Here is a 12,801-nt window from a genome sequence, read left to right on the forward strand (position 1 = left end):
GCCCTCCGCCCGACAACGACGGGAAAGAAAATCATTATAGAGTAAATTTTAATCATGACTCATCTATATCATAACTCCTCTGCCATTCCCCAGAGAAATGAAAAAAAAAAAGACGTACAATTAGAACAAATCTCGCCGTAGGCCTTCGGTCTGACCCTTGTGCTCCGCAATCTTTGCGTCCAAAAAGTCGACGAGCTCTGTCACGTCCGTCATGAGCGCAAACGCCTGCCTCTCCTTCCTGCTCAGCAGCGCGCTCTTGTCCGGGCCGAGCCCCGGGGCGCACATCTCCTGGACGTGGTGCACCGCGAGCTTGAGCGGCAGCGGGGCGCGCGCGGCGCGGCACATGAAGCGCTCGACCGCCTCCCACGGGCAGGCGGCGTGGCCGGCGAACAGCGCCGGGTTGGCGAGCAGGCCGCGCGCCGACATGAAGCCGGAGAGGTGCGTGTTGCCGGGCGTCGGAGCGGCGGGCGGGTCGTCGCCGTCGCCGTCGCCGTCGCCGTCGTCTTTGGTGGTCAGAGTTGGGGGGAGCGTGGCGCGGATAGGAAGCGCGTGGAGGTCAAAGACGTCTCCGGAGAGGAGGATGGGCAGCGTCTTGGAATACTTTTCCGTCAGGATCTCGAGAGCCTCTGTGCGGATCGGCGTGGTGGATGGCGTGGAGCGGGTGCGCGGGTGGATAGTGAGCCAGTCAATGTTGCGATGGTGAGGGTCCCCGATGACGGTGTCGATAAAATCCATGGTTTTTCTTCGTTATTGGGCCAGGCGCTTCTTGTCAGCTCGCTTCTCGTGCTTGGCAAGACAACAGCCCGGGGAGGGCAGGCAGAGCCCCTCTTGGAAACCAAAGAGAAAACCAACTTACCTGAGGTCGTCGTGCACCCGTATCTTGACGCTCACGCTGCGCCCTCTGGGGTTCTCGGCGTCGGCGTCGAGGCCGACGGCCCAGCCCTCGCGCGCGAGGCGGTCCCGCGTCCCGACCACCATGTCGCGCACCAGCTCGCGCTCGTTCATGAGCGCCGCGCCGAGCGTCTCGGCGCACGCCCAGCCCTGCGGGCACCCGCAGTTGAGGTCCACGCCGCTGACGTACGGGACGGCGAGCGACGACGCGCGCGCGAGCTCCGTCGGGTCGTTGGCCCCAAACTGCAGGATGGTGACGGGTTGCGGTCCGACGGTACCGACGGTGAGGTCTTGGCAGATGGCGCGCAAAGTTAGCCCGAAATGAAAACAGAAAAAAAAAGAAAAAAAAAAACGAACCGCTGTCACGCGCAAAGCTGCTGCGGTTAAACTCTTTGGCCAGGATCATGGGCGTCCAGCACAGGTCCACGCCGTAGTGGTGCACCGTCTGGCGAAAGGCGAGCTTGCTGTAGCGCACCATGGGTGCACATGCGTAGACAAATTTGTTTTGCTTCCGACATGCGTCGAAAATCTTCAATGGGCTATGTCCGGAGCCGTCAGTATGAGGCAAGGCCAGGGACTGCAGACAAACGGTTCCCTCATCGGCTCGACTCACTGCGTTGTGGGCAGCATGGTGCTGTCCGCATCTATGCTTCCCATCTTGCCCCTTTCGGCTATAGACACACTACACAACGACAGTGAGACTTTCTCTCAGATATGTGACTGATAGCGTGCTGTTACGAGTGTCATATGTGTTTGAAATAGTTCAAGACTCATCACCGCAGAACTTTTCGACCGATGCCAAAAGTGGGCCTCGCCGCTCTCGCCGACTTACACACATCGCCAAGTCCTCGTCCTCGCACACTTGGTGTCAAATGCTATTCATTCAGGTCTATAATCTTACAAGAGTCTAATTCGAGATGATTTCAGAAACGCCAGAAATGCAAATGAAAAAGTCGCCATCAAACAGCCGTCCCGATACCGGTCGGCGTCTCCGGCCGTGGCGCGTCCAGGTCGATGCCGAAGAGGCTATCGGCGTCGCCCACCATTTCCGCCGCCTCGGCCGCCGCGAGCAGGACGCGCCGCTCCGCAAAGACCTCGCGCATCCACCGCCGCTCGGCCACGATGCGGCGGGCCAGCTCCGCCTCCATGTCCTCGGAGCGGCCCTTGAGGCGGTGCAGGGCGCTGTACATGAGCTCCTCGCGGATTGTGAGCTCGTCCTGCAGCTTTGTCCGGTACGTCTCCAGCTCGCTCGTCTTCCAAGCCTGCCAGAGCTGATAGCCCTGGTCCATGCGCTGCCTCAGCGGCAGCATCGCCGACTCGATCTCGCCCGCCGCGCCGTCCCTGTCGGCCCAGTACTCCTTGAGCTGTGCCTCGTAGTCGTCTTCAATCTTGCGCTCTTTGGCCGCGCGCACGGCAAACTCGGCGTCAAGCTTGGCCTCCATGTTTGCGGTGCGGGTCGTGATCTTTTCCTTGATCTCGGATAGCTCCTTCTCCTGCTCCTTACCGAGAGCTTCTTCCTTGTTTTTGGCATCAGTGGCGAGGTCCTTGCTGTCAGCTTCTTGCTGCCATTCAATGATGCTCTCTTGCGTCTCGTGAAGCCCGTCGAGTATGCGGCCGAGCTGCTGAAACTTGACCTCCACGGTTTGGCGTCTCAGGATCTCGCCCCGCGCGCGCTCTTTTTGCATCGCGATTCTGTGCTGCTCTTGTATCTCGGCTTCTCGGCGCTCCAGCTCTTCAATTTGTGCGAGGATCTGTCGAAGCTCTTCGGACTCTTGCTGCTCGCGTCGACGACGTTCATTTCTTCGAACCTCGGCCGAGGCTTTGAGTTCGTTCAACTGTGCCATGGTGCAGGAGCAAGTGCACCAGCGCCGGCAGCAAACGTAGCAAAATTGATAGCCACATCTGCAAGTCATATGCTGGCACGCCTCACGATGCTCAACCAGCGCGCGGCATCGGGAGCACCGCTTCCAGCCCTCCTCCTCGGCCAAAATATTCGTCATGTTCATTTCTTGATCTTCAGGGCACTCATTCTTCCCGTGTGCTGGCCGACGGCAAATCGTACATGTCGAGTGCTGCTGTGAGCACCGCGCAACTCGCTTGGCGAGGTTTATATTCTTCGGCGGGATCATGGCTGAGCATTCTGGGACATGGCAGTACACCCGCTCAGCAATGGGAACCTCCCATTCGGATCTTCGCTCTTCAAAGGTCTGCTTCAAATCGCTGGGTATGTGTTGCAAGACTGTGCGGAAAGGTATTTGGTTAAGGCAGCACTTTGGCGGCCACTGCTGCTCGTTTGCACAAGCGGCCGTGATGAGTCGGACGAAGCACTCGTTGCAGTAGCTGTGGCAGACAACTCTGACAACGTCCTTCTTGACAAAATCGTCAAGGCAGGAGACGCATTCACTGATTCGTGTTAGCTGAGTTATCGGTTACGGTCAAGCCCTACCTACACTAATTCCTGAGTCTCCGGCACGCGGACCGTTTTATTTCGCCGAAGTTTTTGAAGAGTCTCCTGCGTGTCCGGTGCAGTGGATTCGACGTTGGCTTTGCTGAGGCGGTTTTCAAGGTCTTGAAGAATAGCTTCGCGGGCCGCGCCGGCGGCAGCGCTCTCACCTCTCTCGTAGCTGCGCTGGAAGAGTTTTCGAAAGCCAAACTTTCGGCGCTTTTCCACTTGCTCTTGGATGAAGCTGCGGCGTGAGAAGAGCGACGCTGTATCACAATCCGGCTTGATATCCACTGACACATTATCAACATCTTGATCCTTGTTCGGTCCGTCCATCTTAATAGGCAGGTATGGCTCCTTATTCTTGGCGGCTTCGATCGCCTCGGCTTCCTCCGCTGCCTTGCGCGTATCATTTTCTTCTTTCTCCCGTTGTAATTGCAGCTCGACCCGCTCTTGCACATTCGTTATTGACTGAGGGATAATCTCTGTGAGCGGCTCCGAAAACACCTTGGAGGCGTCGGCTAAACCTGGTGGTGGGCTATACAGCCGCCAGTCAACCTCATCCCCGTCGGCGACTGGCGCTGCCTGCGTTGAATGTATTGCATCGTGGTGTTTGCGTAGCCATTCGCTCTGTAGCCTCGCTAGATATTCCTCGGGGTTTTCTACAATATCGGCCAAGGCTGTGTCGTCATATGCGCCGGGGATTGGGGTCACCGACGAAGACGGTGCCACGCCCATGGGAGTACTGATCTCTGCTGATGAGCTCCCTTCTTCCGCAGGGGCAACCAGCGAGTTTCTGTTCGCTTTATTCTTTCCCAGAATGCTAATTTTCATGGCGGAAGAGCGACAGTCTGAATCGGCAAGTAGCCACTGGCTCCGGGTAGCAGTTCGTGATTATATGCGTGCGTTCCGCCCGCGCAGAGTGGGCTTACAACGGATCTGCACCGTGGGCACACGAGCTGCATTGTTTCCATGGCAAAAACAGCCTTGCGGATGGGCATCGATGATGTATATTCGAAAGCTAAAAACACCGACGCGCCAGGCTAGGCTACGCCCCGGAGCGCCTCACTGCTTGCTCTGGGCAATGGCAAGGCTGGTCGCCCAATCCTGACGGGGCGTTGGGGAGCGTGCTTGTGCGGCTGAACCGCAATGCCCACTCTGCTCTGCTCGCAAAACGCCCGTACAGGGAACAAGCACGATGTTGAAGGCCGCTATTAATGGAAATGGATATAAGTGGCTTTTTAGGGCCACATTGCACGGGAACTATTCAGGCGGCAGCTTTGCGCCCGGGAAGGCAGTGCAGAGCTTCTGGAAAGCCAACCATGTGATGGGTTCCTCTGATTAGCTAGTACACCGCAGTCTGCAAGACTTGACCTCTACAGTTTAGAATTCCTACATCGAAATGGACCTTACGCTACGATTTGTACGATCTGTCCATTCCCGATGTCGACCAAGCCCGACGGGGGCTTCTATTCTTGCCCGTCGTGCCTGCGACACCACATCTCACACCGCCGCGAATAAGTGTATTGACGTATGAAATTCTCGTGATAAGCAATGTACATCGATCGATCGGCACCTATATTTTGGCATAATTCTTTGCAAACTCGACCTTGTTGACACTAATGCGGTTAGTATGGGGGTATAAGGTGGCTTGGTGTTGGGGTGCTTACCAAGTACCAACATGGTCGAGCCCGACTTCAACAACGTCGCCGTCCTTGAGCCACAGCTGGGGAGAGCGTCCCATTCCCACTCCGGCGGGTCTTGGTTGTTAACTTGACTTCTTTTATGACGGGGGAGAACAATGTGAGACTTACGTCCCGGTAAAGATGAGATCACCTGGCATGAGGGTGACGCCGCGGCTCAAGAGCGAGATGGTCTCCTTGACGCCAAATATCTGGTCGGCTGTATTACCGTTCTATAAAGGTCAGCGTGGCTCTTTCTTTCTCTGAAATCTATTGTTACTGACCTGTAACGTCTCGCCGTTGACCTTGGTCCAAATGGCGAGGGATTGGGGGTCCTCAATCAACTTGGATGATACGATGCCTGGGCCATACGGCGCCCAACCGTCAAAACCCTTACCATGAGCCCATTGGTTGCCGTGCTTCAGCTGCCAGTCTCTGTGAGATAGATCATTGCCAACAGCGTAGCCAAGCACGCAGTCGAGAGCCTCCGACTCGGGCACGTCCTTGCATTGTTTGCCGACGACAATGACCAGCTCACACTCATAGTCGAGGCCATCCATCTCCTGGGCCATGTGAGGAACAGGGATCGGGTCTGTAGGGCCGGAAAGACTGGTTGGAGGCTTAAAGAAGAGGACAGGATATTTGGGCTCGGGGAGCTTGTTCTCTTTGGCGTGGTCGGCGTAATTGAGGCCAAGGCATCGGACGGTACCAGAGTGCGCAGGTGCTAGGGGTGGGAGAAGGGTCCGGATTTCGGCAGCTTGATCTGTGACTTTGTATTCTCCAAAGATGTCTCCCTCAATGATGCGGGCACTCTGAGCCTTGGACATGTCGCTCTCTCCGTCGGGGAGGATGGCATCGCCGTAGTATGAACGTCCATCATGGGACAGAAATCTAACAAGCCTCTGTGGTTGGCAGCATCACTTAGCAAGAGTAAAGTTGAGAGTGTATTAAAGAGCTAGACTCACTGAAAAGGAAGACATTTTTGCTTCTTGTTACAGTGAAGAGGATGACTGATGAGGAGAAGTCGAGGCATGAGGGTTTGGGGAATGGAGATGCTTTTATACTGCAAGTATTGTGTAGTAGATGAGGCACTTACAGCGGGTGTCTGGTAGCAAATGCTGGCCGGAGATGGCTCGGCGACAGTGACTGCAGGTGGTGGTGAGGATGCCTGTTCACCTCCACTGTATTTGATCCTCCTGCGCCATCAAATTGGACCACCTCAGCGCTCTAGCCACTATAACTTTGGCGCTAAGGCTCACCAAACCACGAGCGCAGGTAGCCCGCTAAGTGCGCTAATAGGGTGCCTAGAACCAACCGCTGACTGGGCTGACCAACTCTACATACAAATTACTGGAGTACTCGGCACCTCAGGCCAAACTTTCCCCAGGCCAGCCTACTAGCGCTGACAGGCACATCACTCATTACTGACATTGACAGCTGCAAGATTACCATCTTGGGTGTCCATTTCGACATTTAACAACCACTGCCTCCATCACGACTCACGGCTATACCGGCATTTGCCCGCCGCCAGTCAGCAATGCGTCTCTCCGGCCTCCAAAAGGAGGTTCTGGGCCTCTACCGCCATTGCCTGCGCGAGAGCCTCAAGAAGCCCGAGGTATCTGCGATGCCCCCTGTGCCGATGCACGCCAATCCGGCTACCTTTCCGGCTGCAGCACCATTAGTACGCCTTTACTAACATGGCATTGTTTACCCTAGGCCACTAGACCGCATTTCAAAGATTTTGCGAGGTGAGCTCGTTTGCAGCTTCTTGTTCGCCTCAGCGTCGCTAATAGTCCCTGTTAGGTCAGAGTTTGCAAAGAACCTGAGTATTGACAAACGGGACTTTGCGGCCATTGAGTTTCTACTACGGAAAGGAAAACGCCAGCTTGAGGTGTATTCGTCTCCGGGGATCAAGGACATTCGGTAGACGTGCTCTTGCCCCCGGCATGGCCGTACTCATGCCGTGGCTCGGCCAACTGTTGCCCTCTCCTGCCGTGGCAACTCTCCCCCTCCGCCTCGCCGTCATGTCGCCATGGCCGCCTGCTCATGCTCTCTGTCAAAACTCGCATTAGTGCTCTCTGCACGACTTTCGTGCTATTCCATGCTTAGGTCCCGTTATCTCCCAACATACTTCACCGACTTCGTCTGTGTGTCCGTGGCGCTGAGCCTACCATGGCTCCACTGGCTTCAATTCCTGAAGGCAGCAATTCTCAGTCCTTTACCAATTTCAGCAAATCAAAAGACATGAAAAGTACTTGTACCAATACACATCGGCCTAACTCTAGAATCTTTGCTGCATCGAGACGTCATACACGCACCCGCTATCAAAGACCAGAACGGACTGAATCTTCGGCAGCCGGGCCCGGCTTGTCCTCGGCGCATCACGTACAAGGACAGCCGTCCAAAAGCACATTTGAAAATATCAATACAACTTCTGAGGCTACGTCCGAGGAACATGTTGAGCCTTCCGACTCTTCGTTTGACTTGGATTCTTTCCCTATTCCTCCATCCACATCGTCTACCCTGTCGGCCCGCGGTACCAGACCACCGACAAGCTCTGGTTCATCTGCATCCATAACAGCACATGAACGATATTTAAACCATAGATATAGGACATCCAAGCCCCGACGCTATCATGTCCAAGTCGATGGCGCAAAGGATCCTTCCAGCTCATCAGCCCGAACTTCCGTGGACTCGGCATTGGTGGATGCAATCACCCGAAACATTGTTCAACAGCTCCGATTATCCTCTGTCGGACGGTGCAGACAGCATCAAATGAATACAAATGCTCCTACAGATCGTTCTAATTAGTCGCGAGATTCGAGCCAGCAGGATGCAGTCGACCGCTTCGCCAAGGACCTGGAACGATATGCCAAGCGTCGCAGGGAAAGGGAAGCCACGATTCCCAGAAAGCGATCTGCTGCAACACTCCGAACTGTATCGGCTCTGATGCCGTTTCGTTCCGAGTTTGAAAGCGCCGGCCTAGCCGTAACCTCTAAAGACCAAGCCAAACGCATCGACAGCTACATCACCAAAGCTGTAGAAGCGAGAGCGCGGCCAAAGCCGGGGCCGTCTGGCAAGCCTTTTCATCCCAATCCCAGAACAGGAAAGCCTTCCCAAGTTGACGGGTTTGATGATACAGATCCCAGTGATAGTCCCAACACTGAAATTTCCTTTGCGCCGTCCAATGGCATGGATGAGTGGCGGTATGCGATGATCGAAGAGGTTCCGAAAAAAAAGAAAAAAGCAAAGGTCGTCGCCGGCAAAAAGCCGAAAAAACACTGCCTTTCTTGCTTTGACCATAGTCCTTCCACGGCCACAGAAGTTGGCAGGACTCAGCCCCAGAAGCTGCCAACTGCACCAATACCAAAGTTCCGTGGCGGCATTGGCCCTCCTCCACCAGTTCTGCCACCCCCGGTGCCACCTCAACGACCGCCTCGGCCAGAGGTTGGTTTGTTTGACACCGACCGTGCAGAAGGGCTACAGGCAGCTCCGGGAAACTTGACCTCTAAGAGCCATGCCCTCAGTCCCAGAATGCTACCTTCCCACCCACGTCATAAGCAGAAGGGAAAGCCTCCAAGCCTGCCCAGACGAGGATCACCGCACCCGCGTATACTAGCCACGAAGATGGACAGCTCTCCAATGCTCAAAAAACGAACCAGCTCTAAAAGGCACGTACCTCATGAACTTACGTCTAAACAATATGATCGGACTTTACGGCCAGTGGCTCCCGCGGACCTGAAGACAACCTTCAAAGACGCCGGCAAAAATCCAAAAGCCGACTTGGACTCGCTACAACCACCAGAAGCACGCGCCGATACGGTAGATCATATCGGTATTTGCTGTAGGAGCAACAGAGGTGTACCATCACGAGCAAATGCCAGACCAAACATCCCTCGCCGTACTTCGTCCATGTCCCAGTTGATAATTTCATCCAACTTTGAATACGATGACAGGGAAATTACAGACCGCGATGTACTTCGGGGGCTTCATATCGCAGCATCGGCTGCGTGTGACGAGGAGGTCGATGCGTTTGTGCGGAACCAAACTGGCTTGCGCATTCGCCGGTTCTTGGCGGACCTCATGACTTTGGAAACGCTAGCAGTCAACCCACCAGTAGACAAGAAGCAATGGGCGCGTCAGCGAAGAGCAGACATGCGAAAGCTGAAGCAGCAGATGCGACGCTCTCGCGAAATAAACAGCATGGGACAGGCGAATCATTTATGAGTTTTGTCACTATTTTCTTGAGTAGCCGAGAACGGCGGCGAGTATGAATAGGCACAGTGGCGCGTGAGCTGTTGTTTGTATAATAGGATGGACATGCTAGCGTCAACGGTTATGAATATAATATCGCGATTGCATCTGAATGGCGGTTGTGCCCAATGCAGCTGTGTGTGGCGCATTGTACGAAGCCCCGCACAAAAGCCGTTTTCGAGACGATCGCCGCGTCACTCCCACCATCTTTCCATCAATCATCATGGACTCCTCCATCAGCCTACAGGTTATAGAGGCAGCGCGCAACAACTTTACAGTCGCCAAGGGCGATTTTGAGCATTTCCTGCGATGCTGGGCACAGCAGGATTGCGGTCGTTGCATCAACACGGCCGAGTGCTCCTGGTGTCCCTACGTATGTTTTGCTTACACAACCCACCCCAGCACTAGCACTCGCAGACAACAAGACTCATGCATGATACGGTCATCTATCCAAAAATGTATTGCTAACATGGGGTTATCATGCCGAAAAAAAAACAATGACAGTCATGGGCATGCGTTCCCAACAAGCACGAACCGGCGTTCCTAGCGCCCGTTTACCACGAGGATGTCTGCCCGGCGGCCGCTGAACGGTGGGAGCTGCGCTCGCGGCCGTTTGGGTGTCACGCCTCGACCTACACCGTCCTCAGCACGGCCGTCGCCGTCAACGCGACGCTGCTGGCGGTGCTGCTGCTGTGGCTACTGACGCTGGCGCTGCGGCATGTGCGGCGGAGAAGCAGGGCGGCGTCGCGGCACAGGTACGCAGCGACGTGGTGGACGGCGGTGCCCCCTCCGGACGGCGGGCAGCGTGGAGGCGGTGGTGAGACGCAGCCGTTGCTGGTAGGCCGATGAGTGAGGGGGATGTCATAATTTAGCCCACGAACGGCTCGTGGGCCGACCGACCTCGGCTGATTCTATCCGAGAATTCAGAATGTAAGCCGGCAAATCTTGTGTGTATGTTTGCATGGTTTTTTTTTTCGTCGAGTTCTTTTTTATTTTGATTGGGTTGACTTTGGGTAGGCCCGTGATATTTTGGCGCCATCAGCCGGAGCTGACGGGCGGAATAATGGCCACCTCGTCAGCCGCCTGGATGACCACGCCATCGTCGTCCGTTTTGGGCACGTCTACGTAGTCGAGGTTCACGGTCACAAGGCACGAGTCAAGAACGCGGGCCCGGATGCCCGGGTAGCGCGACTCAAGCGCGGCGAACAGCTGCCCAATCGGCATGGGCGCGGGAAAGGCCTCGCTCTCCTTGCCCGTGTAGGAACTGGCGCCCGCAAAGTACAGCACCGTGCATTGGCCGGTCGAGAGTGGCGCCGCTGCCATAATGATGATGATGACTACTATCGAAGCGGGTTTTCTTCTCTCTATTGTTTCCCTATAAGCTACCGCTTCTTGGTCTCTCTGTTAGCAAACATGTTTTCGACGCAGCGAGGTTTTTTATGCGAGACAGGAAAAAAATGAAACGTTTGGATCAGAGATCTTGGTGATAAAAAATTGACATCAGTGGAGTCAGGTAATACATGCTATTAAGGCATCATTCCAAACTAAAGGAGAGGGCATGTGCAGTAAAGAAGAAAAAGTTGCTTCTACTTACAATTCAAAACGGTTGGGTGTGTAGAGAAGAAAGAGAGAAAAGTTGGCGGAGCTGTTCGGAAATTTAAGTCGCCTGCAACCCATCACGTGGGGCCGCATGCTAGTACGACCAAACACTGGAAATGAGGGATGTAATTATGTAAATTGTACTGTTTCCATGAAGAAAAATGTAGAAGAATAATTATCCATCAAAAATTGTCAATGGGTATCGCTAACGCTCTCGCTACCAAACTCAGGCCAGTTTGGCCATGCGCTCCTCTAGGTCCTTCACCCAGCCCTCCATGACCGTCATGTTGCCTTTGACCGTGGAGTCGCCCTCTTCCATGGTCTCCTCAAGTTTCTGCAGGCCCTCCCGCCATTGCTTCAGCTCCGCCGTCATGTCAGCCTGTCTCTGCTCAAGCTGTTCCAGCGTCTGGCTGGCCGTGGCCGCATCGGCATGGATGGCGCGCAGTGAGCGCAGGCGGTCAAGCAGAGGCGGCAGCAGGGGCGCGAGGCTCTCAATCGTCGGCAGCACGCCGTACAGTGCGTTGATCTTGGTCTCCTGCTCGGCGTCTTCTCCGGGCTGTGATTGCGCGGATGCCCCGCTGCCTTTGCCCAGTTCCTCTCGTAGTGTCTTGGCCTTCTCACGAGAGTCGTTGAGCTTGTCTTGCTCCGACGCCAACGTGCGCACGCGGCGGCTGATGATGTCGAGGTTTGCGGTTGAAGCTTGCGCCAGAGTAGCAATCTGCTTGTCCATGTTGTCGAGTGTAGGCAGGATGGCACGCGGCAGACCGCCCGCGCCCGCCTCAGCCGACGAGTATGAGCTAATGCCCAGGCCCTTCTCGAGAGCTAGCAACCGGCGGTCAAAGTCGGCAGCTTTTGCGAGGGCATGTGTCTGTTCGTATGTCGGTGCGTACGTAATGGTATATGTCGAATCCCCAACTTCTTCCTCCACCGCATCCTTTTCGGCTGGGGTTGTCTTGGCTGTCGTGGTCTCGAAGGTAACACCGCTAGGCATTGACATGTTGGCGAGCAAGTCACTGAGAGACTGTAGTCGCGTGTCTTCTTGTGTCTCTGGCGACGCCTTGAGCTTGGCGTATTCGTCCTTTGCCTCTTGCACCTCGCGTGTCAAGCGTGCAATGCGTCGTTCGAGGCTCTCCTCGTCATCGTCATCGGACAGGTCGCCCAGCTCGGTAGTGCCATCCTGCAAGATGCGCTGGCGACGACTTGAGGCTTTGTATGACTTGCGCTTACCATCTACACGATCAGAAAAGTCTACACCAGCTGTGTCGACAGCTGTAGGCTCGAATCGAGAACGTGCGTCGCCGATGCGTAATCGGGTGCGAGAGATGCCCTCCGTATCATCTTCAACGTCGTAAAATTCATCGTCCGATTGCGTACGCGCAGCATTAGTCTGTAAATGATCAGGAATGCTCCAGCCATCTATCCAGGAGTTTACACACAGGTATCGTCGAGTTGTCGTCTGTCAATTCCGGCGTTTCGTAGATGTCAGGAGCCGAGAGGTCCTGGGGTGCGACCATTAGCTCCAACCCGGCGGTGGTGGCTATCTCCTTACCAGATCTGGAAGATTCGCATATTTTCGGTTGAGCGCCATTGTGCCGCACGCCAATCTCTCCGATGTGCAAGTGTTGATGTGTCGTCGAAGCTCTGACGGAACGACTATAGCGGTCTAGGGGCTGCAGCTCCCAACCCCACCACATTAAGCTAGGTGATGCATACGGCAGAATGTAGAGAACACCTTACTGACAACGCAGATGAATAGATGAAGAACAGGCACTAATTATTTTGTAGTATTTCTACTTATTTCATGTTAGATAAACGCCAGAAATGTAAGACTTCTCATTTTTGCGCTTGGTCTTCTTCATATCAGATTCCAGTCAGCAACGTCAAATGATGTTGCTTATTAGCCGGGCATTTAGATATAGTATCTTTTACACA

General features: G+C 54.9%; 8 protein-coding genes across 8 annotated transcripts; 3 read left to right on the plus strand and 5 right to left on the minus strand.

Moving 5' to 3' along the window:
- Nucleotides 1-120: 120 nt before the first annotated feature.
- Nucleotides 121-1,548, minus strand: V2A60_001032 (tRNA dihydrouridine synthase; the record flags this gene model as incomplete). Its single annotated transcript, XM_083252397.1, has 4 exons — nt 121-742; nt 857-1,181; nt 1,249-1,430; nt 1,505-1,548. The coding sequence occupies 4 exons, from the start codon at nt 1,546-1,548 to the stop codon at nt 121-123; spliced, it is 1,173 nt and encodes a 390-aa protein (XP_083108523.1).
- Nucleotides 1,549-1,850: 302 nt separating this feature from the next.
- Nucleotides 1,851-4,168, minus strand: V2A60_001033 (BRcat and Rcat domain-containing protein; the record flags this gene model as incomplete). Its single annotated transcript, XM_083252398.1, has 2 exons — nt 1,851-3,294; nt 3,342-4,168. 2 exons carry the CDS (start codon nt 4,166-4,168, stop codon nt 1,851-1,853), a joined length of 2,271 nt encoding a protein of 756 aa, XP_083108524.1.
- Nucleotides 4,169-4,910: 742 nt separating this feature from the next.
- Nucleotides 4,911-5,996, minus strand: V2A60_001034 (fumarylacetoacetate hydrolase family protein; the record flags this gene model as incomplete). The annotated part of the gene is made up of 5 exons (XM_083252399.1): nt 4,911-4,953; nt 5,005-5,094; nt 5,149-5,249; nt 5,301-5,918; nt 5,982-5,996. The coding sequence occupies 5 exons, from the start codon at nt 5,994-5,996 to the stop codon at nt 4,911-4,913; spliced, it is 867 nt and encodes a 288-aa protein (XP_083108525.1).
- A 557-nt stretch (nt 5,997-6,553) lies between these two features.
- V2A60_001035 (succinate dehydrogenase assembly factor 1) lies at nt 6,554-6,943 on the plus strand (the record flags this gene model as incomplete). The annotated part of the gene is made up of 3 exons (XM_083252400.1): nt 6,554-6,697; nt 6,733-6,764; nt 6,820-6,943. 3 exons carry the CDS (start codon nt 6,554-6,556, stop codon nt 6,941-6,943), a joined length of 300 nt encoding a protein of 99 aa, XP_083108526.1.
- Nucleotides 6,944-7,651: 708 nt separating this feature from the next.
- On the plus strand, nt 7,652-9,243 carry V2A60_001036 (uncharacterized protein; the record flags this gene model as incomplete). Its single annotated transcript, XM_083252401.1, has 2 exons — nt 7,652-7,775; nt 7,835-9,243. 2 exons carry the CDS (start codon nt 7,652-7,654, stop codon nt 9,241-9,243), a joined length of 1,533 nt encoding a protein of 510 aa, XP_083108527.1.
- Nucleotides 9,244-9,493: 250 nt separating this feature from the next.
- On the plus strand, nt 9,494-10,119 carry V2A60_001037 (uncharacterized protein; the record flags this gene model as incomplete). The annotated part of the gene is made up of 2 exons (XM_083252402.1): nt 9,494-9,643; nt 9,775-10,119. 2 exons carry the CDS (start codon nt 9,494-9,496, stop codon nt 10,117-10,119), a joined length of 495 nt encoding a protein of 164 aa, XP_083108528.1.
- A 189-nt stretch (nt 10,120-10,308) lies between these two features.
- V2A60_001038 (40S ribosomal eS28 domain-containing protein) lies at nt 10,309-10,593 on the minus strand (the record flags this gene model as incomplete). The annotated part of the gene is made up of 1 exon (XM_083252403.1): nt 10,309-10,593. One exon carries the CDS (start codon nt 10,591-10,593, stop codon nt 10,309-10,311), a length of 285 nt encoding a protein of 94 aa, XP_083108529.1.
- A 502-nt stretch (nt 10,594-11,095) lies between these two features.
- V2A60_001039 (Dynamitin-domain-containing protein) lies at nt 11,096-12,457 on the minus strand (the record flags this gene model as incomplete). Its single annotated transcript, XM_083252404.1, has 3 exons — nt 11,096-12,256; nt 12,306-12,368; nt 12,419-12,457. The coding sequence occupies 3 exons, from the start codon at nt 12,455-12,457 to the stop codon at nt 11,096-11,098; spliced, it is 1,263 nt and encodes a 420-aa protein (XP_083108530.1).
- Nucleotides 12,458-12,801: the final 344 nt, after the last annotated feature.

Source organism: Cordyceps javanica, chromosome 1, assembly GCF_051103115.1.
Source record: "Cordyceps javanica chromosome 1, complete sequence".
Taxonomy (NCBI): domain Eukaryota; kingdom Fungi; phylum Ascomycota; class Sordariomycetes; order Hypocreales; family Cordycipitaceae; genus Cordyceps; species Cordyceps javanica.